The sequence below is a fragment of the Pogoniulus pusillus genome, chromosome 41 (assembly GCF_015220805.1).
Source record: "Pogoniulus pusillus isolate bPogPus1 chromosome 41, bPogPus1.pri, whole genome shotgun sequence".
NCBI lineage: Eukaryota > Metazoa > Chordata > Aves > Piciformes > Lybiidae > Pogoniulus > Pogoniulus pusillus.
The window spans coordinates 960,491-988,222 of NC_087304.1; the positions used below are offsets into that span (position 1 = coordinate 960,491).

The 27,732-nt window shown below is 60.8% G+C and overlaps 1 protein-coding gene across 2 annotated transcripts; it reads right to left on the reverse strand.

The window, feature by feature from the left end:
- On the reverse strand, positions 1-27,732 carry SLC1A6 (solute carrier family 1 member 6). Of its 2 annotated transcripts, none has more exons than XM_064175003.1 (11): positions 27,549-27,732; positions 15,944-16,196; positions 13,585-13,722; positions 12,610-12,814; positions 11,777-11,819; positions 10,788-11,122; positions 8,044-8,277; positions 6,602-6,796; positions 5,803-5,937; positions 4,166-4,269; positions 1-335 (listed from the first exon to the last, which is right to left on the reverse strand). In XM_064175003.1, the coding sequence occupies exons 2-11, from the start codon at positions 16,155-16,157 to the stop codon at positions 304-306; spliced, it is 1,635 nt and encodes a 544-aa protein (XP_064031073.1). In that variant the 5' UTR covers positions 16,158-16,196; positions 27,549-27,732; the 3' UTR covers positions 1-303. The 2 variants fall into 2 exon arrangements, with proteins under 2 accessions (XP_064031073.1, XP_064031071.1); XM_064175001.1 differs by having other exon boundaries at positions 15,944-16,201.

The window sequence follows — 27,732 nt, forward strand, 5'->3', positions numbered from 1 at the left end:
TTAGACTCCTGCTGAGCTTTATTAAAGTGTCATCAGGATCCTTCCAGGTGGTTTTACAGCTGGTGAGGCTGGCAGGAGCCCGGCAGCATCTCTGCAGCAGGAAGCATGTGCATATGGTATAAAGCCAGGGGACCTCGTCCCACTCTGTGCAGCCCCAGCCACAGGACTTCCAGGTTCATTCCCATCTGAGCCACAGTCCAGGCCAACAGTCCTTGGATCATCTTGGAGTCTCTCCCAGCCTGGTTGATTCTATGACCCTTTGCTTTGCCCTTCAGGTACAGGAAGTCTCTTCAGGATTGGAGGTCAGTGCTTTCTGGAGAAGTTGGACAAACAGTCTGCAGGAGAAACCAAACCAAAGAGAGAGAGAAAAGACAAGAAGAGATGCAGGTGACTATGGCCCAAGGGCAGGCACACAGCCAGGCTGCAGCTCTGCCAGGGGCAGGCTGCCCATGGCTGCCAGCTGACTGCTCCCGGGAGGAGGTGCCAGCTGTGCCCGCAAGGCCCTCATGCTGCTGTGGAAACCCAAAGCACTCTGCTGGCTTCAGGAGCAGGTCTGCTCCTCGGGAAGGTTCAGACTCTGGGCAGCTGGCACCGTCTCGGCCCGCTCCAGATGCAGGCTGCTGCAGTGTATCTCACAGCTCCTTGATCAAGAGCCAGGCTCTGGCCGCAGCCATCTCACCAAAGCAGGACTCTAACCTCAGCAGGAGGTAAGAGCAGCTGAACAGACCTGGCCTGCAGTGTGTGTGCGTGGCAGGCAGTGCCACTGGGCAGCTGGGGCATGGCATGCTCTAAAACTGCCCCGAGGGAGTCCCAGATCGACACTCGAACGTGTGTGGAACGTTCCTGCCTCAGTGCTCAGCACTAAGACATCCTCAGCTGGGCTGGGGGTGAGGTTTGTGCTTATCCTGCTCGGGGGAAGATGTGGGACAGAGAGGGAAACGTCCAGAGGAGAGGAAGGGGAATGGTCATTACCTGAGAGGGCAAACGGGCTCTGTTTGGGCCAGAAGGGAGAGGAGCAGGCACTGCAAAGCCGTTCAGACAGGGCTAAAAGCTGCAAAGAGGATCCTCATTGGCTGCCTGCCGACTGCTCCCCTCGGGCCGCACGGCCGGCAGCGAGAGCAGCCTCTGCCTGCCTTGGGAACTCAGCCTGCTGCCTGCCTTCAGAACTCAGCCTCTGCCTGCCTTGGGAACTCAGCCTGCTGCCTGCCTTGGGGACTCAGCCTGCTGCCTGCCTTCAGAACTCAGCCTGCTGCCTGCCTTGGGGACTCAGCCTGCTGCCTGCCGTCGGGACTCAGCCTCTGCCTGCTTTGGGAACTCAGCCTCTGCCTGCCTTCAGAACTCAGCCTCTGCCTGCCTTGGGAACTCAGCCTCTGCCTGCCTTGGGAACTCAGCCTCTGCCTGCCTTCAGAACTCAGCCTGCTGCCTGCCTTGGGAACTCAGCCTGCTGCCTGCCTTGGGAACTCAGCCTGCTGCCTGCCTTCAGAACTCAGCCTGCTGCCTGCCTTCAGAACTCAGCCTCTGCCTGCCTTGGGAACTCAGCCTCTGCCTGCCTTCAGAACTCAGCCTCTGCCTGCCTTGGGAACTCAGCCTGCTGCCTGCCTTGGGAACTCAGCCTCTGCCTGCCTTGGGAACTCAGCCTGCTGCCTGCCGTCGGGACTCAGCCTGCTGCCTGCCTTGGGGACTCAGCCTGCTGCCTGCCGTCGGGACTCAGCCTGCTGCCTGCCTTGGGGACTCAGCCTGCTGCCTGCCTTGGGGACTCAGCCTGCTGCCTGCCGTTGGGACTCAGCCTGCTGCCTGCCTTGCGGACTCAGCCTGCTGCCTGCCTTGGGGACTCAGCCTGCTGCCTGCCTTCAGAACTCAGCCTGCTGCCTGCCTTCGGGACTCAGCCTGCTGCCTGCCTTCGGGACTCAGCCTGCTGCCTGCCTTGGGGACTCAGCCTGCTGCTGCCTGCCTTGGGGACTCAGCCTGCTGCCTGCCTTCAGAACTCAGCCTGCTGCCTGCCGTCGGGACTCAGCCTGCTGCTGCCTGCCGTCGGGACTCAGCCTGCTGCCTGCCGTCGGGACTCAGCCTGCTGCTGCCTCAGGCTCGGGCGCTGACGGAGCTGCGCTGCGTTTCTTGCTGCCCTGCCCTGCTCTGCCCTGCGGGAGATGTCTCTGTCCATTTAACTCGCATTCCAAGCACTCATCCAGCCCACAGCCCAGGGGATGTGGACCGTGGCAGCACCACGGTTGCTGAAGGACTGCAAAGAATCTCAGGCTCTGGCTTTGGACACCTGGAGAAGTTTTGCCAGTGCTGGGGAGCTGAGCCTGGGCAGCTGTGTGGGTGTGGCTGGCAAAGCTGATTCCAGCTAAGGCCATTGAGGTCTTCTTTCCTGAGGTCCACTTAATGCCACTGAGGTCCACTTAATGCCACTGTGGTCCTGAGGCCCACTTAGGTGCACCTCTGAGCATATGGTGAGGGCTTCTGGATGCAAAGGCTGAGTGTGGACAGCAGGGCAGAGGGCTTGAAGGGGTCTCCTGGGTCTGGGATAATGAGCAGAGCTCAGGCAGAAGCTGCCCACTTCAGGCAGTTTGGCTGTGCAGCAGGAGGCTGCTTGCTTCCTGCTGAGCTCAGCCATAGCCCAGGCAGGACAGCTACTCTCTAGCAGCCCCAAGACTCTGGATCCTTTACACCTTCCTGCTGGTGTCCAGACATTCACCTTTTGGGTGTTCTGGGACCTGGATATGATGAAGAGAGCGCTGCTGGTGCTGTTCACTGGTGTGAAAGAGGTGAGTTCTGCTTCTGGCTGTGCCAGGGAAGAGGGAGCAGATCCCTGCTGCTTGCTCGAGGCTCTGAGATGTTTCAGGTGCCACATGGGCTTATGTCCAAGTGTGTCAAACAGAGGCTGAGCTCCAGCTGATAGGAACTGAGGAATTCACCCTGGGTTTGTAACAGGGTCACCCTGTTGCCTGGGCTCTGGCAAGACTGTGCAAGTGCTGAGAAGTGTTTGTGTGCTGCCTGTAGAAGACAAGGAGCTGTGGAAAGACAGAGCTTGTGGAGCACATCCTGGGCCAGCCTGTCTAGAGGGGAATCACTTCTGACCACAGCCAAAGAGGAGCAAGGGAGCAGTTTCCACAGGAGCCTCCTGAGGAGGAGTGAAGTTGCTTTCTGAGCAAGGGCAGGGTGGCAGGGAGGCTCTGCTGCCATGGAGGCACCACCCAGCTCCCAGATGGGCAAACTCTTCTTAAACTTCCTATTTCCCCTTCTGGTTTCAGCCAGAGGAGAGCAGCTTGCTAAAGAGGCCTGAGGTTAAGTGGAGAGTTAAGGGCAGAGCTGCTTCAGAGGCCGAATCATGGCGAGGACAAATCCTGCAATCGTTTGCTGCCTTCAGAATCCTTCAGCAGCTTCTGCTCACGAAAAGCTGAGGGGGCCCTGGCTGTGCTGGCAGGCACCACGGCGAGCCCTGTCCCTGCTGTGTGCTTCCACATTGCTTCAGGGGCTGGGCAAGCCCAGGATCTGCAGCCAGGAGGGCTGTGGGAGCAGGGAGAGGCTCCCAGGAAGCATCCTGCACGCATCTGTGCAGGCAGGACTGTGAGCAGCAGGACACTGCGTGTCCCACGGGCAGCCTTGCCAGTGCAGAGCTCTCCGGAGAGCTCCCGAGGGGCAGCACTGCAACTTTACTGATCAGATGAAGGCTTCACAGCTTTGTGCCTCAGGACAGAGTCATCCTGGCAACCTTTTGGTGCCAGCCCACAGGCAGTGGTGTCCCTGACCCACTTTGCCACTTAGCTGTGCTCTCACTTGAGCTCAGAAATGGAGGAGCTCCTGGTGCAGCTCATTCTGAGTCTCCTTGGCTCAGGTCTAGTTCCTAGACCCCAGGAGAATGATGAGATCAGGATTTCGTGGAAGGAGTCTTGCTTTGCAGTTTAATTTTCTCCTCTTTAATGGCAGTCAGAAAGTGATGGGGGAGAAAGGTTCGGGGCAGACTGCAAGTGGCAGAGGGGAGCAAGAAGCCTGCATCTGGAGAGGGATCTTTCTCTGTCCTCCACAGAGGACTCTGTCCTCTGCTTCAGGCCTCTGCTTTGTGCCGCAGCAGCGTGCCCCTGCTGCGCAGCTCACAGAGCTGTCTCTGCCGCGGGGTGCCCGCGGGTGCAGCGCTGCGCTGCCTGCTCCAGCGCACAGTTACCGAGTTCGCAGTCCTGCGCGTCCAGCTCGCGCCGGGACAGGTGCTCCACGATGCCGGCGCCCAGCGAGTCCCCCAGCACGTTGGTGGTGGTCCTGAGGCGGTCCCTGGGAACCAGAGAGAAGGACTCCTGGGCTCCTGCCGTGCTTTGGGTGGCTCTGGAGCTCATCCAGTCCCTGCGGCCAGCAGCGACATCCCCAGCTGGAGCAGGCTGCTCACAGCCCCAGACAGCCTGACCTGCAGTTGTGCCAGCCATGGGGCAGCTCCCAGCTCTCTGGGCAGCCTGGCACAGGCTCTCACCACCCTCAGTGCCAAACATTTCTCCCTTCTCTCCACTCTGAATCTCCTTCCAGCTCCAACCCATCCCCCCTTGTCCTGGCCCAACAGCTCCTGCTCTAAAGTCTGTCCCCAGGTTTCTGCTCAGCCCTTGGAGCACTGCAAGGCCACAGAAGGGCTCCCTGGAGCCTTCTCTCCTGCAGGCTGCCCAAGCCCAGCTCTCAGCCTGGCCTCACAGCAGAGCCCTGCCAGCACTGCTGTGGCCTCCTCCGGCCCTGCTCCAGCAGGTCCCTGTCTGTGCTGTGGGCTCCAGAGCTGCCCCAGCCCTGCAAGGGGGTCTCAGGGAGCAGAATCCCCTCCCCTGTGTATATGAAGGGAGCTGCTCAGTAGCAGCTCAGGGGATGTGCATTGCTCCAAGAGCTCTTCAGTGGAACTTCAGCTTTTCAAGTCCCTAACAGCTGACACTCAGCATGGCCAGGAACAGGACTCCCAGAGAGCTTCCTTCACAGCCAGCCCTGAGCACAGGTCTCACATCCCTGCCTGCTCTGCTGCATTCCCAGAGGCCCACTCCCAGAAGTGCTCTCCACAGCACAGCTGTGTGTAAGAGCTGAGGCTGTGGCCAGCCCAGCACCCAGCATATCTTCAGTGGCTACGACAGGGAAGGCTTCTGGTACCTGACTGAATCCAACCTTTCTGGGGAAGGATGGAAGGAAACCTGGGCCTTAGAGTCAGGGCTCTTCCCAGCCAGGTCTTAAGCACAGTTCAGAGGGGTGGAGGTGCTGGACAAGACTCTGTTTCCAACTGCTCAGCCATGGCTGGGAGCAGACTTTGGCTGCAAACCAGCAACACAAGACAGAGAGAGGAACACTGGGAGCGGATCCCTGAGTTGGGATTTTGTGTGTTGGAGAGGTCTGAGGGAGTGAGGACTGTGCACAAATGTGTTCTGCAGTCCAGTTCCTAAGAGCACTGCTGGGAAATCACTTGTGCCAAGGCTTAAAAGGGACAAAAGCTGAGGTGGACCAACACCCATCTCAATGCTCCTCAACTTCACCCAACCCATCCCACACTCCAGTGCAGAACCACCACCACTGTGCCACTGGCACAGATCATCCTCCCAGTCTGGGCATAGTTTCTGGGTACCTTTTAAGATAAAGCAACCTCAGGACATGCTGCAAGTGACCTCTGCTGCTTTGGTCACCTGCAGATGCCTTGGTGACCTCTGCTGCCTTGGCCACCATGAGGTACATGGTGAAGCCTCCAGCACGGGCAAAGGCCTCGTGGTCCAGGCCACTGAGAGTGCTTTTAACAGAGACACTGGGAGCAGAGTGCCCAGGGGCTGGCAGGGAGAGCACAGCAGGACTTACAGAAACCAGTCCACAGCAATGATGAGTGTGATGTCCTCAGTAGGCAGCCCCACCGACGTCAGCACTATCACCATGGTCACCAGGCCTGCCTGGGGGATGCCTGCGGCTCCGATGCTGGCGGCCGTGGCGGTGATGCTGCAGGGGACAGCAAAGCAGAGCCATCAGCCAGGCCAGGGGAGAGGTGGTGGCGTTTGCTAAAGCTCAGGAAGCAGCTCGACCTCAGCACCTACAGAACTCCCTGGCAGCCTTTCTGCAGGGCTGGGGCATGTGGGACCCCGACACAGCAGGCAGGCAGCAGCCAGGGCAGGCTGCACTGCAGCTGCAGCAAGGATGGGCAGGGCCAGGAGATGCAAGCAGGGCTCAAGTGGAGCCTCAGAGCCTTGGTGCCCAGGTCACTGTTGCTGCCACACCTGCAGCTGCAGCACAGCCTTCTTGGCCATGCCTGTTTCTCTCATTTCATCTTCTAAGCAAAAGTGGAACCTGACCACACCTCAACAACTCACAGCTCACAGCATGTCAGGGGCTGGAAGGGACCCAAAGAGCTCATCCAGTCCAACCCCCTGCCAGAGCAGGACCATCCAATCTAGCTCAGGCCACACAGGAGCACATCCAGACAGGCCTGGAAAGCCTCCACAGGAGACTCCACAACCTCTCTGGACAGCCTGTGCCAGAGCTCTGGGACCCTTCCAGGCAAGAAGCTGCCCCTTGTGCTGAGCTGGAACCTCCTGTGCTGCAGCTTCCATCCGCTGCTCCTTGGCCTTGTTTGAGGCTGAGGCCCCAAAACGCTCTGCAAAGTCACCTGATTGTGATGATCTGCCCGAAGTCCAGCTCATAGTTGTTGACCTGGGCGATGAAGATGGCTGCCAGGGCCTCGTACAGAGCTGTGCCATCCATGTTGATGGTGGCCCCCACGGGCAGCACGAACCTGGTGATGCGCCTGTCCACGCCGTTGTTCTCCTCCAGGCAGCGGAAGGTGATGGGCAGCGTCGCCGAGCTGGCAGGAGGCACAGAACACAGCCGTTGGCACCCTGCCAGCCCAGGGCACTAAGCCTCTGCCTGGTTCCAGCCCTTACCCACCTGCTCGTTCACCCTGCCATGTGAGCCAGAGGCCAGAAGCTGCTAGGAGAAAGAAGAGTCTAAGCAAGGCTTCCTCGGGTGTGTGCAGGCTGCAGGGGCTGGGGAGCCCTGGAGGACAGGGCTGGGTGGACACCAAAGGAGGTGATGCTGCAGGGTTCAGGGGGCACAGGGCAGAGCCTCAAGAGCAAACTCCTTCCCCAGCTATTTGAAACGCTTGGGCCCTTTCTCAGTGCCCTCGGTGCGTGAGACAAGAGTGACCCACGCGTGAGGGTGGCAGAGAGTGGATCTGAGCAGGGGGAGCAGGGGGAGGGCTGTGTGCTGCAGTGTGAGGGGCTGTGGGAGAGCCTGGCAGCGGCTGGCCAGTGGCAGACACAGCAGGTGGTCAAACTGTCCCTCGCTGAGCAGTGCCCGTGGGGATGTGAGCCATGGGGCACCAGGGGCTGCAGCGTGGCTGCCCGGGGAGCAGCAATGTGCAGGCATCGGGGGCAGGGCTGCGAGGGGTGAGCCCAGCGGGAACAGCACCGGGGGCTGGCCTGAGCTCGGCGTCCAGAAGGAGCAATGTGGGCCGTGGGGTCAGCCCCTGCTGCACCCTGGTGCTGGAGATGGTGAGCCCACAGTGCAGCTGAGCAGCCTCAGGTGCCCATGCCAGCCCTGCCCTGCCCCTGCTGTACCCTGGTGCTGGAGATGGTGAGCCCACAGTGCAGCTGAGCAGCCCCAGGAGCCCATGCCAGCCCTGCCTTGCCCCTGCTGTACCCTGGTGGTGGAGATGGTGAGCCCACAGTGCAGCTGAGCAGCCCCAGGTGCCCATGCCAGCCCTGCCTTGCCCCTGCTGTACCCTGGTGCTGGAGGGGTTGAGCCCACAGTGCAGCTGAGCAGCCCCAGGTGCCCATGCCAGCCCTGCCTTGCCCCTGCTGTACCCTGGTGGTGGAGATGGTGAGCCCACAGTGCAGCTGAGCAGCCCCAGGGGGCCCATGCCAGCCCAGCCCTGCCTCTGCTGTACCCTGGTGCTGGAGGGGGTGAGCCCACAGTGCAGCTGAGCAGCCCCAGGTGCCCATGCCAGCACTGCCCTGCCTCTGCTGTACCCTGGTGCTGGGGGTGGCAAGGCCACAGTGCAGCTGAGCAGCCCCAGGTGCCCATGCCAGCCCTGCCCTGCCCCCGCCGTACCTGGAGGAGGTGCCCAGGGCTGTGATGAGGGCCTGCAGCAGGCCTGCGATGAAGGCCCAGGGGTTGCGGTGGGTGACGATGAAGTAGAGCAGTGGCAGCACGCAGAGGGCATGGATCAGCAGCCCCACGATGACTGTCAGGGTGTACATCCCCAGCTGGCCTCCCATCACTGCCAGGTCATCCATCTCCAGGATTTTGCCAGCAATTAGGAACATGATCCCAAGTGGAGCATACCTGTGGCAGAAGCACAAGGCCAGGGCTCAGCAGTGGCACCCAGCAGCCCTGGCACAGGCTCTCCTGGCAGGTGCCCAGGCAGCCAGCACACCACAGCTGCTCACTGCGCCTGCTCCTGGCTGTGCTTTCTCCTCTGGAAGCCTGCAGAGAGCTGGCACTTGGTCACCACAGGGTCACCAGCTCTGGTGGCACTGCAGGGCACAGTGCCCAGCGTGGGCACTGATGGAGGTTTCCTGCTCCTCCTCCAGGGCTCCCTGGCTACTTCCACCACACTCCTTGAAGAACTGAGCAGGGAGGTTATGGGAAGGGCTCCTCAGAGTCTCTTCCCTGACAGGGGCTGGCATTTGCTGTCTGTTGCCTGCTGAGAGGCACAGGGCAGCAGGGCAGGCACAGGGAGCTGGGGAGTGAGGGCAGCAGTGGCCTACAGGCTGTGGGACAGCAGCCCTGGGATGCTCCCATGCAGGGAGCAGGAGCACACAGGGGATCCCCAGGAGATCCACAGCTCGGGTAGCAAGGACTGGGTCCAGCAGCACCTCAGAAAGCAGCCATGGCTTGTCTGAACCCCACTGTGAGCCACTCCAGTGCCCTCCCACTCCTTAGGGCTTCGTTCTCCTTCCACAGCAATGGTCTGTGGGCAGCAGGGAGGCTCCGCAGGGAGGGAGCCAAGGCACAGCCGTGGGGAATTCATGGACACTCCTCTGGGCATGGAGAGGAACTGGAGCAAGGGAACCCCAGCTCCACCACCACGCTGCTCAGGGCTGGGCCTCCACAGCCCACTTCAGCCATTTCCTCATTCCATCACTTAGGATCAGGGGATAGGAGGTGAAGAAATGTCCTGGAACTGTGCCAGGGGAGGCTGAGGGAGCTGGGGGTGAGCAGTGTGTGGAGAGAGGCTGAGGGAGACCTGAGAGGAGCCTGCAGTCAGGCAGGGGCTGGGCCCTTCTCCCTAGGATCAGAGAGGAGATGCCCTGGAATTGTGCCAGGGCAGGGTTAGGTTGGAGAGGAGGAAAAATGTCTGTGGTGCCAGAGTGGTCAGGGCCTGGCAGAGGCTGCCAGGGGGGTGGTGGAGTGCCCCTGGCTGGAGGTGCTGCAGAACCCTGTGGCCATGGCAGCTGGGGCCATGGTTTGGTGCCCGTGGGGCTGGGTTGGTGTTGGAGGGGATGCTCTCAGAGGGCTTTTCCAGCCCAGACAGCTCTGATTCCATGGCTCTAAAGCTCACATGCAATCCATGCAGAAGGCTCAGAGCTCCACATGCCAAACCCTGGCTTAGCCTGGGAGGTTTGGAAGTTTCAGGAGAGGATTTCACAAACATTTCATTTCCTCTGACCTTCCTCTAGAAGGCCTCCTTGGCTGCAGCTCCTGACCACATCTCTCCAGGGAAAACAAGCTCCTGGGAGCTGCTCTGCAGCCTGTGGGGTCGGGAAGGAGACTGCAGCTGGCAGTGCTGCCTGTGGGAGCAGCAGGATTTGGCAGCCAGGAGGTCCCTGCAGGCACTGCACAGCAGCTCCCAGGCTGTAACCCACGGCACAGCAGCAGCCTGGCTCTGGGCACTGCAGGGGGGGCTGAAGGAGGGGGTGCTGGAGGCAGCTTGGAATTGTCTCTGTGAGGTCTGCCTGTGGCACTGCTCTCCCTTTTGTGCCCTCAGGCCACTCTTATCTCTTGACTTCTGCCCCATCCATGGGGGAAGAGATCCCAGAGGGGCTGGGGCTGCCCAGTGCTCTGCCATGAGCCCAGGGTCGCTCCTGCCCTTTGTGCCTTTCTGTGTAAGGCCTGGCCCTGGGCTCAGGCTGCTGCTCCGAGCTCCAAGGCTGGCTGGGTCAGGGAGAGGACGCTGGAGGGGGTGACAGATCCCCTCCCTGGCAGACATCTGCCAGGCCCAGATCTCTCCTCTCTCCTGGTACCTGCCACAAACTGCTAATTAGACCTCGAGCCCTCGGGGGGTGAAGAGCTTAAAACAGCAAAATGCTGCCTGCTAGAGAGGAGCCCAACCCGAGCAGTGCCTGTGCTCAGGCCTTACACAGAGAGCCACAAGCAGCTGAGGAGCTGGCATCTGCAATGGGAGGCTTGGAGCTGACCTGGTCAGCCCAGCTCCCGGAGCTGATGCCTTCAGTGCCCCCCTGGGTGGCAGGAAAGTGGCACTGGCTCATCGTGGCTCATGGCTAGGTCAGACTCCTGGAACACAGCTGGAAGGAAAGCTTTGGGTGGGAAAGCCTCACACCCTACCCCTGCTGGTAAGGCTAAGAGATCTTCCACTCCAGCTCTCTGGTCTTCCAAGGATGTTTCCAGCAGCCTCAGGGAGAGCAAGTCCTGGTGCCCCTGACATGTCTGAGGTGGAAACAGAACACAGGAAATGAAATGTGAACAGACATCCTCCGGGCTGGCGGGGGCAGGGAGGGCTGTGCCCCTCTGCCTGCCCTGTGCCTGGCACCCCTCAGAGCTACCCCACTCCTCCTCGGGCCAGCGGAACCTGCGCCTGCAGCCCTGCTGCTGCGCCCGGCCGTGCTCCTCACCAGATGATAATGGCCACCAGCCTCATGATGGCCTCGTTGAGGCAGTTAAAGAACTCCCGCAGGGGCCGTCCCTTCTGCTTCATGCTGCCGATCACCAAGCCGAAGCACATGGAGAACACTACCAGCCCCAGCGCGTTCACCCCACTGGCAGAGCCCGGCACGGGAATCACTTCTTCAAAGGTCAGCACCTCGGAGAGGGTCTCCAGGGCCTGGGTGATGTTCTCCAGGACGCCGGTGGCGTTGTCGGGGCTCGGAGTGCTGGTGCCGGCTGCGGTGGCGTTGCCGCTGCGGAGCACAGTCCTGCTGAAGAGCCTGGTGCTGTACTGCGTCTTGTACTGCAACGACACAGCCTGGTGAGCGGCAGCCCCGCGGCTCCTCAGCCGCCCAGCGCAGCGCCCTGGGCTCGCAGCCCCTCCTAAAGGCGTCCTGCCCACCTGCTGCTCGGGAGGGCCCTGGCACTGCGCAGGAGACCAACGCACCCGCGCGGGGCACTGGCATTGCTCCTCCTCCAGCTCCCCAGCTTGGGGCTGGCACCGAAAAGTCCACGGAGCTGAAGGCCATGAGGCCATTGCAGCATCTCACATCCCTAGGGCTGATTGGAGCATCTCACATCCCTAGGGCTGATTGGAGCATCTCACATCCCTAGGGCTGAGACCTCCTTCTGATGGGCTTTTGTGCTGCTTCCAAGGGCACTGGCACTGCAGGAGAGCCCAGTTCAGGGAATCTGCTGCCCTGGCTCTGCCAGCCCAAACCTGCTACCTGGGGTGGCACAAACTCTTCCTGACTGGGGTGGGATGGAGGCTGAAGGCCACCCACAGACAGCTTGAGAAGCTTGTGTGTGGGATGCAGTAACAGAGCCTGACGAGTGCAGTGCCTCCTGCAGCAGAGCTGGGAGGTGAGGGCCATGCAGAGCAATTGCTGCTCCATCCCCTGGGGCAGCTGGACCACGCCTAGGGCACAGGGTGCAAAGGGCCAGGAGGATCCCATACCTGTTTGAAGCAGGCTTCCACCAGGTTGGGTGGGAACATATTCCTGCAGTGGAGGAAAGAAGGAAAGAGTTACTGTCCTGTTTGGCCAGCAAGAAACCATGGGCTGCCTGGCCAGCCCCTCTGAGCTGGAGCAGTGCCTGAGCCATGGGCTCAGGCTGGGAGAGCCCTTTCTGCCTGCCTGGCAGAGGATGGCAACCCTCAGCTGGAGCCAGGCAGCCTCCTGTACCTGTTCAGCCTCCAGAAGGTTGTGTTTCACGAGTGTGGGAAAAGACCACAGGGCCTTTGGCCAAGCATCAGCAGACCCAACTGGTACTGACACACTGCAAGATTTCACATCCTGCCTTGCCCTCAGCCCCTCTGGAGCTGTTATCTTGCACCTCAGAAACATAGCTTCAAAGCACCTGAGATGGTGCAGCTCTGCAATCTGCTCTGTGAGGTCACAGCAAGGGAGGGAGAGACAACGTCTCAGGATCCCCTTCCTCAGTCCCCTTCCTCCCTTTCCCTTGGGTCAGTGAGGGGATACGAGGAGCAGCCTTCCCAGGCTGAATTTCTGAAGGCTCTGCAGTCATGGATGGTTTTCATTTCTTGTTTGCTGAGCTCACTTTGGCCTCTTGCATTAAAACCTCTCACAGAAGAGAGCTCCAGGCCAAGTGCTCAGGCTCAGAGTGGCCAAGCCAGAGAACCAGACTGGGCTAGAAGTGGTAGCCTGGGCAAGGCTCACCCACAAACCTCATTCCCTGAGTGTCTGCCTGGGGCTGTGACACCTCAAAAGGACACTCCATGGAGGAACTTGATCTCAGTGCTCTCAGCCTGAGACCATCTTCTTCACCTACCTCACCAAGTCCATGAAGGCATCTGTGGTCTGCACCTGCTCAATTCTGCCTTCTCGGTGAAGCTTGTCCTTAGAGCCTTTCCCTGGGTGGATGATGATCACCATGAGGATGCCAATGAAGACTGCTATGATGGTGGTCACTGTGTAGTAGATGACAGCTCTCATCCCCATCTTCCCCGAGGCTCTGCCGTCCAGCGAGGCCATGCCTGGGGAGTCACACAGACGGACAGGAGGAGGTTAGTTGGGAGGGAAAGGGGAAGCCCAAAGGGGGAAGGGGCAGACACAAAGTGTGCAGGGCACAGGCAGGAGCTGGACGAGGAGCTGGGGTCTCCAGGAAGTCTGCAAGGGGCAGACTTTGGAGCTCCAGGGTGATGCTGATATGAGGGAGTGTGGCTGGTGGTCCCAAGGGACCACAGGGGCTAAGGGTGCACTGAGGAGCAAACCAACTTCCTCCCAAAGCTCTCAGAAGGGAAATGATTCCCTCCCAGCACACTGGGCCTTTAGGTCCCTCCTGGAGGGATGTCAGCAGGTGGAATGCCCTCCCACTGTCTGAAACCTTGCCTGGCTGGTGCCCTCCCTGAGGCGCTGGGTGGAACAAGCTCTGCAGCTGGTGATCAGCTCCAGCTCCTGTGGGCTGACATAAATTAACCTCTAGGCCAGAGGGCACCTGAAGCTGAGCTGGGCAGCAAACCTGCAGGCACTTCAGGCTAGGTAGGATAAATCTGCCCCTAGTGCTCAAGAGCTGGGCGTTGGACATGCCACACTGTGTCCTCCCCTGGCTCCCGGGAAGGCTCCAGGAGCCTTCTGCCTCTCCTCCCCAAGGCCGAGGCAGCGGAGCTGTGAGTGCCAACCGCACCCACTGCAGCTGCAGCTCACTCTTGGCTGGGCTGATCCCTGGGGCACAAGAGGGCATCCTGAAACAGCTGCCTTCTGCCAGCTGCTGGCTGGGCCAAGAGCAGCAGGAAGCAGATCTCACCTGTAATCAGGCTGGAGACAATGAGAGGAAGAACCAACATCTGGAGCATCCTCATCAGCAGCTCCCCCGGGAAGGAGAAGTACTTGATCTGGCGGTAGCTCAGCTGGTAGGGGCGCAGGGAGAAGGCCAGGATGATCCCTGCAGGGCGGCAAGGCAGGGCAGTGGGAACGGGGCAGGGTGGTCCAGTGGCCTGTCCTGCAGCCCTGCCTCTTGCTCTGCTCCCTTCAGCCCCTCCTCCCCCCACAGCAGCAGATGCTCTCTCTCCAATGCTGTGATGCAGTTCTCCCTGCAGCTCTCTCTCCTCTGCCACATTCCCATGCACAGCAGCCTGGTGCTAAACCACTGTGTCCTTGGAGCTCTCCTGCTGCCCCTCTGTGGCCTCTTCCTAGGAAGCACAGAAATGCTGTGACCTGAGCTTTGATCTCCCAACCTAACCTAAGGGTGGCCGCAGGGGTCAGAGCCTTTGTGCACTCCCCTGGTGCAGCTGAGCTCAGCCAGGGAGTCAGAGCCCTACGGCCTGGCTCAGAAGCCAGGGACAGGCTGGCTTTAGTGTGCACTGCACCACAGCCCTCTGCAGCACTTCCTCATCCTGCTCCTGCCCCGCTAAAGCTGTGGGTGCATCTCCAGAGCCCTTGCAGATGCCTTTGAACAGACCTGGACGACTTTCTACCCGGGCTGGTGCAGCTGCATCACCAAACTCCTCCTGCTGGAGACTCTTCCTCAGCTGCAGCCAGAAAGAATCAACAAGGCCTCTGCCACAGAGCCCTCTGCAAGGTCTGCTCTTGCACACAGAGGTGCTCCAGATGTGGAGTTTGACACTCTGAGCTCTCCTCAGTCTGAGACCTTGAGCTGGCAGCTCACTGAGCTTCACCTCCCCAGCCACACTGTGGTGAGAAATGAAACCTCTGCAGAAGACACAAACTTTGCCCCCATGTGCAGTGGTGCCCAGAGAACTGCTTGGGGTGCAAAGGGCCTCTGAGAGCATCCAGTCCCAGCAGCAACCCAACCCCTCCATGGGCACCAAACCATGGCCCCAGCTGCCATGGCCACAGGGCTCTGCAGCACCTCCAGCCAGGGGCACTCCACCACCTCCCTGGGCAGCCTCTGCCAGGCCCTGACCACTCTGGCACCAAAGACATTTTTCCTCCTCTCCAACCTAACCCTGCCCTGGTGCATCCTGAGGAAGTTTCCTCTTGTCTGTCATTAGCTCCCTGGGAGAAGAGACCAACAGCAGCCTCACCCCAACCTTTCAGGGAGCCATAGAGAGCAATGAGCTCTGCCCTAATACCCTAATCTCCAACCTAACCCTCCCCTGGCACAGCTCCAGCTCCTTCCCTTTCCTGCTGCCACCCTGAGAGGCCCCTGGGTGCCTTCACTGTCTCAGCTGGAGAAGGCTTCCTTTGAGAAAAGCCATGAACAGACCTCCAGGAGGCACAGAGTGCCCAGGAGGTGTCCTGGGAATGCCACTTCCCTATTCCCTCCCATGAATCCTGCATCTCCACCCATGTGGATGCAGAGCTCTTTTCTCCCCCTTCTTCCTCTGCACACTCCTCTGCTTGGGGGGAGGATGGGTTCAGTCTCACCTGCAGCCTTCAAGGCCAAACTCATTGTTACTGTGCCACATTGGCCTGCTTGGACCTAATGCTAGGGACTAAGGGGAGGCAGTTTCACATGTGGCCAGCTTCAAACCAGCCTGGCAATGGGCAGGGGGAAGAAAGACCTCTGGGGGCTTATGGTGAACCCCAAGTGGGAGAAAAAGGATTCACAGAACCAGAGTTAACCAGGCTGGAAAAGAGCTTCAAGCTCATTCAGTCCAGCCTTCACCTAACACCTTCTAATTAACTAACCCCTGGCCCCATGTGCCTCATCCAGTCTCTTGTTAAACACCTCCAGGGATGGGGACTCCACCACCCCCCCAGGCAGCCCATCCCAATGCCAATCACTCTCTCTGTGAACAACTTCCTCACATCCTCACATTCTGTGCTCCACAACCTCCCTGAGCAACCTGTGCCAGTGCTTCCTCACCCTCACTGCAAAGAACTTCCTAACGTCCAGTTTCAGTCTCCCCTCTGCCAATTCAAACCCATTCCTCCTCTTCCTCTCATTACCAGACCTTGACACAGTCCCTCCCCAGCCCTCCTGCGGCCCCCTTCAGATGCTGGAAGGCCACTCCAAGGTCTCCTTCTCTTCTGCAGGCTGCAGAGCCGCAGCTCTCATGGCAGAGCCGTCTGTGTGTGCTCACAGACTGTGCCACGCTGCAAATTCAGCTTCACTCCTTAGGCTCCAGCCTGGCGTCAGCCTGGCGACTGCAGCGGGAGGAGGCAGAAGCTCCCCCGGCGGCGCAGCTGCCCGCCCGTACCTAGCAGGACGGCCACGATGGTGAGCAGGACGAAGGCGTTGCGGCGCAGGAAGGTCCTGGCGCTGGCGGCGGTGATGCTGTGCATCCTCTTCTTGGCTCGGGCCGCTCGCCTCTGCAGGGCCTGGCGCAGCCGCTGCAGCCTGCCCTCGCTGCCCAGGCGCTTGGCAGCCTCCTCGTTGAGGAAGAGGCTGTTGACGTGGCTCTGCTCGCCCATGCTCGGCGCGGCCGCTCGCTCCCCCGGGCACGGCTCAGCCTGCGCTGGGCAGGGGAGAAGCAGAGCAGGGCAAGTGTCAGCAGCTCCCCCCAGCACCTGACTGGCACTTGGAGGGCATTGTCACAGAATCAGAGTTAACCAGGCTGGAAAAGACCTCTGGCATCATTGAGTCCAACCTAGCACCTAACCCTTCTAATTAACCCCTGGCACTGAGTGCCTCATTCAGCCTCCAGGGACGGCGACTCCACCACCTCCCTGGCAGCCCATCCCAATGCCAATCTCTCTTACTGTGAAGAACTTCTTCCTAATGTCCAGCCTAGACCTGCCCTGGCACAGCTTGAGGCTGTGTCCCCTTGTTCCTGGCCCTGGCTGCCTGGCAGCAGAGCCCAACCCCACCTGGCTACAGCCTCCCTGCAGGCAGCTGCAGACAGCAATGAGCTCTGCCCTGAGCCTCCTCTGCGTAGCGTTGTAGCTCCTTGTCACAGCATCGCAGAATGGGCTGGGTGGGAAAGGACCTCCAAAGGGCATCCAGTCCAAGCCCCCTGCAGTCAGGGACATCCTCCTCTCGATCAGGTTGCCCAGGTTTGCCACCTGACTTTGGCTATCTCCAGGGATGGGGACCCAATCACCTCCTCTTGGGGGGTTCCACTCCCAACCTGTTGTAGTGTTCCAGCAGTTTGTCCTGAGTCCCTGAGTGGCTTCCATGGAACCAGAGAAGTGTTTGGGTTGGAAAAGCCCTTCAGGGTCTTTGAGTCCAAGCAGCAACCCAACAGACACCCAGGATCACAGAATGCACCTGGCTGGAAAAGCTCTCCAAGATCGAGTCCATCAGCCCAGCAGAACCACACAGCATCGCAGAACACATCTGGCTGGCAGAGCCCTCCAAGCTCGACCCAGCACTGCAGGGTCAACACCAAACCATGTCCCCAGGCACCAGCTCCACAGGCTGCTGGGACAGCCTGCCCCAGCTGGTGCTGCTGCCTGTTGTGGCAGGGCCTGTCCCCCAGCAGCTGTCAGCACACTGCTGCCAGGCCTGGCTCAGGATGGGCTGTGCACAGGAGCTGCTTTTATTGCCAGCTGACACAAATTCATCCCTGCCCAAACGCTGAGAGCAAGATCAAAGCAGCGAGAGAAGCACAGAAGCAGTTCTGTGCTGTGCCCTGCTGGCTGCCAGGCCTGGGGCAGCCACTCTGCTGCCGACTCCTGCTCCTCCCACACTCCTCAGAGCAACAGCAGCAGGAGGCTGCTCAGGCACACAGCTGCTCTCTGTGCCATGAGCCACCGGCAGCCCAACAGCTCCTGCTGCTGCACACTGCCTGTCCTGCTGCTGTGCACTGCCTGTACTGCTGCTGCACACTGCCTGTCCTGCTGCTGTGCACTGCCTGTCCTGCTGCAGCACACTGCCAGTACTGCTGCTGCACACTGCCTGTCCTGCTGCAGCACACTACCAGTACTGCTGCTGCACTGCCTGTCCTGCTGCAGCACACTGCCAGTACTGCTGCTGCACTGCCTGTCCTGCTGCTGCGCACTGCCAGTACTGCTGCTGTGCACTGCCTGTCCTGCTGCTGTGCACTGCCAGTCCTGCTGCAGCACACTGCCAGTACTGCTGCTGCACACTGCCTGTCCTGCTGCAGCACACTGCCAGTACTGCTGCTGCACTGCCTGTCCTGCTGCTGTGCACTGCCTGTCCTGCTCCTGTGCACTGCCTGTCCTGCTGTGGTGCACTGCCTCCTTTCCTCCTTTACACTGCCTCTCCTCCTCCTTCGCACTGCCAATCCTCCTCCTTCGTACTGCCTCTCCTCCTCCTTCACACTGCCTCTCCTCCTCCTTTGCACTGCCAATCCTCCTCCTTCACACTGCCTCTCCTCCTCCTTTGCACTGCCTCTCCTCCTCCTTCACACTGCCTCTCCTCCTCCTTTGCACTGCCTATCCTCCTCCTTCACACTGCCTCTCCTCCTCCTTTGCACTGCCTATCCTCCTCCTTCACACTGCCTCTCCTCCTCCTTTGCCTGGCATACGAGGCAGGAATTGCCTTGTGCTGTGTTCCTGCTGCTCATCAAGTTGGGTCTCCTGAAGTCCACAGGAGGTTGAGGAAGTCTGCATTCAGCTCCCCTCCCATGTCCCAGAAGAGATCTGTGTTGTTTGTTTTGTAGCTGCCAAGACACAGGGCTGCAGAGAGCAAAGCTTCAGCTGCCAGGACCTTCCTGCAGCTCACATCCTCCTCTCACCAGTTACTGGCACCATTGGCCCTGCAGGGAGGAGGACACCTCTCAGATCTTGTGCTTTGCTGTCACAGGCTCACTGAATGATCCCTTCTGTGATCCACCTTTTCCTCCTCTGTCTGCAGGACCTCCTGAGACCCAGAGCCTACAGCCCTGGAGGTGAGGAGAGTCTCTGCCTGCAGCAGCAGTGGCTGGAGGCACAGGAGGGCAGACCTGACTCTTGCTTGAGAGGTACCCACAAGGACCATGGAGGCCAACTGCACACTCAGCTCAGGGCTGAGCAAGCTGAAGTCCGTCTTAAGGGCATGGTCCAAATGCCTTTTAAACCCTGGCAGGCTTGAGGCATGGATCACCTCTTGAAGAAGCCTGTCCCAGGCTCTGATCACCCTCAGTAAAGGAATTCCTCCTTGTGTCCAGTCTAAACCTCCCCTGGCACAGCTCTGAACCATTCCCAGGGTCCTACCACTAGAGCCCAAGGAGAAGAAACCAGCACCTCCCTCTCCACTTCCCCTCCCCAGAAAGAAGAGGGCAATGAGGTCACCCCTTAGCCTCCTCTGCCCCACACGAGGCAAACAAGGAGTGCTGAGTGGCTCTGGCACTGCTCCCAGCCCTGTTGTCAGCTTCGCTGCCCTCCTCTGGGTGCAGTTGAGAACCTTCACATCCTTCTGGAACGGTTGGGCCCAGCACAGTGCTCCAAGTGGGGCCACACCGAGTCCAGTGGACAACCTCTCTTGACCAGCTGCTTGTGCTGTGTTTGATGCACCCCAGGATGTGACTGTTGCCAGGGCACAGTGCTGGCTCCTTTGGAGCCTGATGCCACCCAGCACCCCAGGTCCCGTTCTGCTCTCTGGCCACTCCTCTCCCAGTTCAGACTTGTGCCTGGTACTACTCTTCCCAGGCACAGCACCCAGCACTTGGCCTGGTTCCATTTCACAGAATCACAGAAATCAATCAGGTTGGAAAAGACCTTTAAGGTCATCAAGTCCAGCTGGTTCCATTGCACCCCACCAGTCCTGCCCCATCCTGTCCAGACCTCCCTGCGAGGTCTCCTGTCTCCCAGGCGAGTCCACAGCACTTCCCCCAGGGCACTGTCAGCAAGGCTGCTGCTGAGGCAATCAGCTGCACCCAGAGCAGGGAATGAGCCACAGGCAGCCCTGGCCACAGGCTAAGGAACACCACAGGTGAGTGGTCACCAGCCAGGTGTGGCCTCATCCACTGCAGCCTTTGGAGCTCTGCCATCCAGCTGGGGCTTCACCCAGCTCACCATGAACCCACTGCCCCAGGAGGATGCTATGAGGGAGACTATCAGAAGCCTTCCTACAACCCACAAGAACTCCATCCACCACCTCCCCTTCGTCCCCTGGGCTGGAGACCTTCCCTCTGAATTGGCCAGAGAGGACTTTCCCGTGCTGAACCCACGGAGGCTGTGCCTGAGGACTGCACTGTTCCAGCAGCAGCCGGCAGAGCCCCTGCCCAGGCTCACAGCTCTGCAGCTCCCCACAGCCCTTAGGGCCGGAGCAGCTCTGGGCAGCTGCAGACCCTAGTCCAGGCCAGCACTTCTGAAAGCAGAGCCACCAACGAGAGTTTTAAACCCTTCTCCTCCTCACTCCCAGCCCTCTGGGAGCAGTGCCCCACAAACCACCCAGCACGCCCTGGCCAGTGCCGCGCAAGGCTCCCATCCCCATGCCCCAGGGCATCAGGGACTGCTGGCTCTGAAGTCACTCACCCCAGGCTGCCAGCCCCGGTGAGCCGAGCAGGGCTGTGCTGAAGCAGCAGCTTGGGAACTCAGACTCCCTCTCCTCCAAACCCTGCCCAGCTCAGAGCCAGCCCAAACCGCTGCAGCAGCACCCACAGGGCAGGTGGAGCAGAACCCCCACCCCGAAGGACTCACCTGCTCTGTTCTCCAGGGGCCTCCCAACCACAGGCTCTGGAAGACGCTGGGCTTGGGGGTTTGGGTGCACAGAACCCAACATTTCTCTGCTGCTATGGGGAGGCTCAGGGTCAGTCCTTGGCTCCCCTGTCCCACCACATGCCCAGCAGCCTGCTCGCAGCGCCGCTGCCTGCCCAGAAGGAACTCGCTGCTCTGACGTCCACACCCTGCTGCTGACTGCTCCCTTCTCCCTCCGCACGTTTTGCAATCCAGCAGCCCCCTCCACGCATTCCCCTGCGCTGCTGCCCTGACGTTGTGCAAATGTTCTCTGTTGCATCAGCTGGAGGCTCCCAGGCTGCTGCAGGAGGGCACCGGAGCCTTGCCGAGGAATGGGCTGGGGCTGCCCTCTGGCGAGGGTGAAGGTGGCTTTGCTGTCCTGCTGCTGCTGCTGCTCCAGGCTCCACTCTGCCCGAGGCACCGAGGGGGCATTTCTGGAGGCCCCTTGGGGCTGGACCAGAAAGCAGAGGAGATTTTGTAAGAAAGTTCAGCGTTGCAAAACCGAAGCCCAGTTCCTGGCAGGGAGGTTGCAGAGAAACAGTGGAATTTTGGGCTGGTTTAGGGACATCAGCCAGAAGATGGTGAAAGTGAGAAATGGGGAAGGAAGCTCTCGGCACTGCCTTGGCTTTGCACCCTGCTCTGTGCAGATTTTTGGGTGGTTGTCTCCTTGTCTACCCAGGGAGAAGATTTCCAGCACGGGGGAGGAGGGCAGGAGTGCCTAAGGACCTCCGAAGAGCCAGGACACAGGAAATCTGACCCAGCTCCTACTGCTGCTGGAGAGTCCCCTCCTGCTTCAGCCTCTGGTTGGGCTCTGCCAAAGCTGCCAGCGTCAGAAAAGCTCGAAGCAGCAGCTGGCAGCAGCTGCCCTCGGGCATGGCTGAAAGGCAGAAGGTAACAAACCCCTGGCTGAAGGGCAAGAGGAGCCAGCCAAGGGTGGTCCTCTACTGCAGGGCCAGGGGCAGAGGAAGGTGCCAGGCTCTTTACAGCGATGCCCAGGGACAGGACAAGGGGAAAGGGGGACAAACTGGAACCCAGGAGGTTCCTTCTGAACAGGAGAAACTCCTTTGGTGTGAGGGTGCTGGAGGCCTGGAGCAGGCTGCCCAGAGAGGTTGTGGAGTCTGCTCTGCAGAGCTTCCAACCTCCCCTGGACATTGTGCTCCTGGGCAGACTGCTGTGGGTGCCCTGCTGGGGCAGGGAGGTTGGGCTGGATGATCTCTGGGGGGAATCTTTCCAACCCCACCACACTGGGATTCTGGGATTCAAATGAGTCTAAGAGGAAACAGCCACTGGAGATAGGAGCTCAGTGTCAATGCTTTCAGCCTCCTTTCAGTGTGGATCTGTGTGGAAGGCTTCTGAAGCAAAGGCTCTGTGATGGGAGGAGAGAGCAGAGCCCCTGCTGATCACTTGTGGCCACAGGCAAAGCCAGGCTGAGTAGAATCTGATGGCTCTTGGTGCCAGCAAAGAGAGTTCTGTGGTGAGGGCCGAGCAGAGGCTGTGCAGGGTGCTGAGCACTCTGCTCGCAGGTGAGCTGGAAGGGACCTGCTCTGAGCTAAGGGAAAAGCAGCAGCCAGGGCCACAAGAACCCTTCCAGTACACTCCAGTGAGCCAGAAACATGATGGAGAGACCACTGAGAGCTCAGGCTGACAGGAAAACTCTGCTCAGGGTTATTCTGGAAGAAATCAGGGGGCAGAAAAGGCAAAGATGAGGGAACAGAAAGGGCAAAGATGCAGTGGTGGAGATCAGGGAGCAGAAAGGGCAAAGATGCTGTGGTGGAGATCAGGGAGCAGAAAGGGCAAAGATGCTGTGGTGGAGATCAGGGAGCAGAAAGGGCAAAGATGCTGTGGTGGAGACTAGGGAGCAGAAAGGGCAAAGATGCTGTGCTGGAGATCAGGGAGCAGAAAGGGCAAAGATGCTGTGGTGGAGATCAGGGAGCAGAAAGGGCAAAGAAGCTGTGCTGGAGATCAGGGAGCAGAAAGGGCAAAGATGCTGTGGTGACCTGCAAGCACAGATCCATCTCTGGGAGTCTGAGCTGCACCCCCAGGCCTGCCCTGCTGGACTTACTCCAGCAGCATGTGGCTAGGTCCTTGCTGGTCAGAGCCTGGGCAGCCCCTCTGGAAGCAAGGAGCCCTCTCTGCTCCCTGCCAAGGCTTCCTTGGAGGCCAGGAGTGTGGACTGGCCCCTGGAGGTTAGAGTTGGCATTTCAGACAAAACCCACTCGTGTAAAGCTGGCACCGTGGCCATGCTCCTCTGCTCAGCCCTTGGCTCAGCAGCAGCAGGAAGCCCTCAGTGTTTCTTGGGATTTGCCCCAGAAGTCACAGAAGTGTTTGGCTTGGAGAAGCTCTCTGAGCTCATCCAGGCCAACCCCAACCCAGCCCCTCCATGGGCACCAAACCAAGGCCCCGGGTGCCATGGCCACACATTCCTGAACACCTCCAGCCAGGGGCACTCCACCACCTCCCTGCACAGCCTCTGCCAGGCCCTGACCACTCTGGCACCGAAGACATTTTTCCTCCTCTCCAACCTAAGCCTCCCCGGGCACAATTCCAGGCCCCTTCCTTGCCTCCTATTCCATGGTCCCAGGCAGCAGAGCCCAACCCCCACCTGCCTGCAGCCTCCTTTGAGGGAGCTGCAGAGAGCAATGAGGTCTCCCTCAGCCTCCTCTGCTCCACACTGCTCACCCCCAGCTCCCTCAGCTGCTCCTCCCCAGCCCTGTTCTGCAGACCCTGCCCCAGCTCTGTGCCCTGCTCTGGACAGAGGTGGCAAACATTCTGCACTCCTGTGCCATGCAGTCTGTGTCCACAGAGCTCACCAGGGAGGTTCTGCTGAGTGCTGCACAGCTCCCATGGGTTGAGAGGAGGCTGCACAGGAGCGCAGGAGCCTCAGATCTGGGCTGCGCACTGGGCATGGAGACTCCTTCGGCTTGTTTGGTTGTGCCTGGGGTGGCCCTGCAGAGCCTGCAGGAATGGTGCCTGGCCCTGGGCAGGGTTTGGTGCAGTGCAGGGCCCAATGCTGTGTGTCCCATGCTGCAGCTGCATATTCAGAGCCACAGAGTCAAGAGAGGGCTCAGGCGCGCGTGGGAAGCAGCTGCAGAGAGGTCAGGGCAGTGGTGCTGCCCAGGGAAGGTTGGCACTGTGGGGCAGGGATGCAGCTCCTGCCAGGGACAACAGGCAAACTTTGTGCTGCCCACAGAGAACTCTTTTCACTGCCATGTTTGTAACCTGTGAAGGAAAGTCCCTGCCAGGGCAGAGCTCTGCAAGCCTCAGCCCCCTGCATAGCAGGACCAGAAGTGACTCTTTAAGCCTGCAGGAAAGAAAACCACTGCAGGCACTGCCAACAGCCTCTGGGGGCACAGGGCTGTGCAGCCCCCAGAGGATGGACAGGGTTAGGCTGTGCTGGCTGAAGGGGAAATGCATTTGCTCACTTGCCGGGGTCCAGCTGAAGCTGCCTGGCAGCAAACCACCACCAACAGCTCAGCCTTAGGGCCCACAGCTCAGCCCTGGCACCTCAGAGGCAGGGTCCAGAAGCTCTGCTGTGTTTGTGCCAGCAAGCTGAAGGAGGTGACCCTTCCCCTCTGCCCAGCACTGCTGAGGCCACACGTGGAGTGCCAGCTCCAGTTCTGGGCTCCCTGGCACATGGAGACGCTGGAGAGAGTCTGCAGAGCAGAGTGGAGCCTACGAGGGGAGGCTGAGAGCCGGGAGCAGAGAGGGCTCAGCGGCATCGGCAGCAGCTGAGTGGCTGCAGAGAAGGCAGTGCCAGAGCCTCCTGCCGGTACCCACCCAGTGGGCAGGAGAGAGGTGCAGAGAGCACCTGTGGCAGTGCCTGAGTGCCAGCACCCACCTGGGCCAGCAGCACCTGCGGCAGTGCCTGAGCACCAGCACCCACCTGGGCCAGCAGCACCTGTGGCAGTGCCTGAGCACCAGCACCCACCTGGGCCAGCAGCACCTGCGGCAGTGCCTGAGTGCCAGCACCCACCTGGGCCAGCAGCACCTGCGGCAGTGCCTGAGCACCAGCACTGACCTGGGCCAGCAGCACCTGTGGCAGTGCCTGAGCACCAGCACCCACCTGGGCCAGCAGCACCTGTGGCAGTGCCTGAGTGCCAGCACCGACCTGGGCCAGCAGCACCTGCGGCAGTGCCTGAGCACCAGCACTGACCTGGGCCAGCAGCACCTGCGGCAGTGCCTGAGTGCCAGCACCGACCTGGGCCAGCATCACCTGCGGCAGTGCCTGAGCACCAGCACTGACCTGGGCCAGCAGCACCTGCGGCAGTGCCTGAGCACCAGCATTGACCTGGGCCAGCAGCACCTGCGGCAGTGCCTGAGTGCCAGCACCCACCTGGGCCAGCAGCACCTGCGGCAGTGCCTGAGTGCCAGCACCCACCTGGGCCAGCAGCACCTGTGGCAGTGCCTGAGTGCCAGCACCCACCTGGGCCAGCAGCACCTGTGGCAGTGCCTGAGTGCCAGCACCGACCTGGGCCAGCAGCACCTGCGGCAGTGCCTGAGCACCAGCACCCACCTGGGCCAGCAGCACCTGCGGCAGTGCCTGAGTGCCAGCACCCACCTGGGCCAGCAGCACCTGTGGCAGTGCCTGAGTGCCAGCACCCACCTGGGCCAGCAGCACCTGTGGCAGTGCCTGAGCACCAGCACCCACCTGGGCCAGCAGCGCCGGCGCAGGGTGCCCGGAGAGGGCGGGAGGAGGTTCGCAGCCCTGGGGCCGTGCCCGGGCATGGTGCTGAGGAAGCAGCCAAGCGAGAAGGGCTGCGCTGGATGCCCGTCAGAGCTCCCAGCTCACCGCAGCCTCCTGCCGATGTGCCCTGCAGGATGGCACTGGCTCAGCCTGCCCCTGGCAGTGGCCTGGAGCTGGCTCCCTGTGCAATTAGTGCTGCCCCACTCGTGCCCCAGCCCCAGCAGTCCTGCCCTGCACTGGAGGCCAAACAAGCAAACGCTGCCTGCTGGAGGTGGCCGAGTGCTGATGGTGGCTGCTGGGCAGCTCAGCGCCCCCAGGGCTGCCTCAGCAGGGCAGGAGCAGGGCACGTGGACCCACTGCAAGGTGCTCCTCTGGGAGGGTCCTGGGCACTGCAGAAGACTCCTGCCATGGTGTGGGGCTGGAGACAGTGCCCAGAAGGTGCAGGTGCAGACTTTACTTGCCCCCCTGCCCCAGGCCTTGATGTCTCAGCAGCAGCAGCCCATGCCCTGCTCCCTCTGCCTGCCTGCAGCACTCTGCCAAGGCTTCAGAGTGCCAGCCAGGAGGTGTCAGGCAGCCCTCACACAACCAGCCCTAGGGAGTGCAAAACCCCTGCCCAGCCCAGCTCAGCTCTCCAGAGTGTTCTGGCTCTCAGCTGGCACAAACCCAGCTGGCACTGCCCGGAACGAGCCCCACTGTCTGCCCAGGGCACACCAGGGGTTAACACAATCAGTCTGAGTCCCCCTGGGGCTGGCAGCAGGCAGCCAAATTAGCAGTGCCCACCCAGGAGGTTCAGCAGCCGCCAGGGACTGGCGTTTTGTACAGCCTGTACTGGCCCACCACGGGCACACAGCCTGGCACTGCCCTGCCACTGCCACTGGCATGCAGCCTGGCACCGTCCCACCACTGCCACTGGCATGCAGCCTGGCACTGCCCCACCACTGTCACAGGCACAGCCTGGCACCATCCTACCACTGCCACTGGCACACAGCCTGGCACCATCCCACCACTGCCAGAGGCACAGCCTGGCACTGTCCCAACAGTGCCACAGGAATGCAGCCTGGCATCATCCCAACACTGCCACAGGCACAGCCTGGCACTGTCCCACCACTGCTGCGGACACAGCCTGGCATCGGGCAAGCCTTGCTGCTGAAAGGTGACGCTGGGAGAGTGCCAGGGCCAGGCGTGGCCCCGCCAAGGGCTGCCGCAGGCTGCCCCTGCCCTCTGCCAGGGCAGCTCCGGGAGCTCTCCTCGCTGAACGCCAGGCACCGCCGCAGCCAACCCCACTTCAGAGTCCTCTGCTTTTGCTGTCTGCAGGGAACCTCTGCTGCCCTGCTCAGCACCAGGGCACTGCCAGGCAGGCACTGCCAGGCAGGGAGGGCTCTACAGGTAGCAGCAGAGAAGCAGCTTGAGGGCAAGAGAGAGGAATCGCAGCAGGAGGAGAGGTCTGGGCAGAGCTTTGCACACTCTGGGCAGATCCTGGAGGGCAAGGCAAGAGCTGTGCTGGCCTTGCCAGGGTGGGCAGTGCCTGGCACTGGGTAACCTGAGGATAGGGCAGAAGTCAAACTGCCCACCCTGAGTGCCCGTGAGGCAGGATTGTGCCCGCTGCTGAGGGCAGGCAGGGACACGCTTTGCCCTCAGGGCTCTGGCAGTCGCAGTTAGCTGCTCTCAAGTCCCTCTTGCTCCTGGGCAGCTCTTGGCGCTCCAGAGTAGGAAGCTCCAATCCCTCCAGCAGCAGCTAAGAGGTGCTTGGCAGAGGTCTGTGCAAGGATGGCAAGGGAGGAGTGGACACCTCCAGTGCCACCTCTCCTTCGCCCATCAGCAGCTGGGTGCCTGTGCTCAGGAGCATGGAATGCCCTCTGGCACCAGCTGTTTGCAGTCCTGAGCAGCAGCAGAGAGGGGCCACACACCTCCTGGCTGCAGGCATCCTCACCCCTCATGCAGCCTGGCCCATTGCTTGCCCTTGGGCAGGGCAGGAGCTGAGAGCCAAGCAGCCAAAGTGCCTGTGCTGGAGCTTTCCACTCCCGAGCCCAAGTGGTGTGGACTCAACCATCCTCGTGTTGCTATAGCAGCCCAGGCAGGGCTGGCAGCTCGGCAGAGTGCTGGGGCAGCTCCATGTGCCACTCACTGCTGGCACCCAGCTCCTGCCCAGCCAGCTCCTAGCACAGCAACCGACCCAGGATGAGAAGGGATCTGCCCAGGGTCAGCTCTGAGCCCTCCCAGTGAGGGAGCAGCAGCTAAGGGGAGAGGATTCTGCCAGGGGCAGGAATTTCAGCCTGGCTAAGTGGCACAGTGACAAAGTGGTCAGCAGGTGGGAGCTGGGCTGGGGCCTAAGCCCTGCCCTGGGAGGACAGGAGCTGCTCCCCGCTCACGCTGAGCTGCTGTGCCACGGCTGTGTCTCCCCAGCTGCCCACGCAGCCCAGAACACGCAGCCCCACTTGCAGAGCCCTCCCCGGGGCAGGCTGAGAGCTGTCCCTGCGCCCGCGGCCACCTCCCGCCCCAGCCCCGCGCCCGGCGCTGCTCCTGGCCACACGTTGGCACTTGCTGACAAAAGCACTCACCTGGCACAAGCGCTGCGGGCCAGGCGGGGACGGCAGCAGCTCTTCCTCGTCCTGGGGGGCTTTACTCTGGGCTGTTTTGCTCTTTACTTCTCTAGGCTGGAAGGCAGGATGCAGGAATTCCCCCCTAGAAAGGTACAGTGTTAGCAGCGAGCTCTGAGCAGTACCTCCTGAGACAGCAAAGGAA

Excerpts from the sequence above, each read along its gene's own strand:
- SLC1A6 (XM_064175003.1), bottom strand. The coding sequence starts at position 16,157 with ATGGGCGAGCAGAGCCACGTCAACAGCCTCTTCCTCAACGAGGAGGCT. Across the intron at positions 11,123-11,776 it reads TGGAAGCCTGCTTCAAACAG|TACAAGACGCAGTACAGCAC; the intron begins GTATGGGATCCT and ends GTGTCGTTGCAG. Across the intron at positions 8,278-10,787 it reads CTGGTGGCCATTATCATCTG|GTATGCTCCACTTGGGATCA; the intron begins GTGAGGAGCACG and ends CTTCTGCCACAG.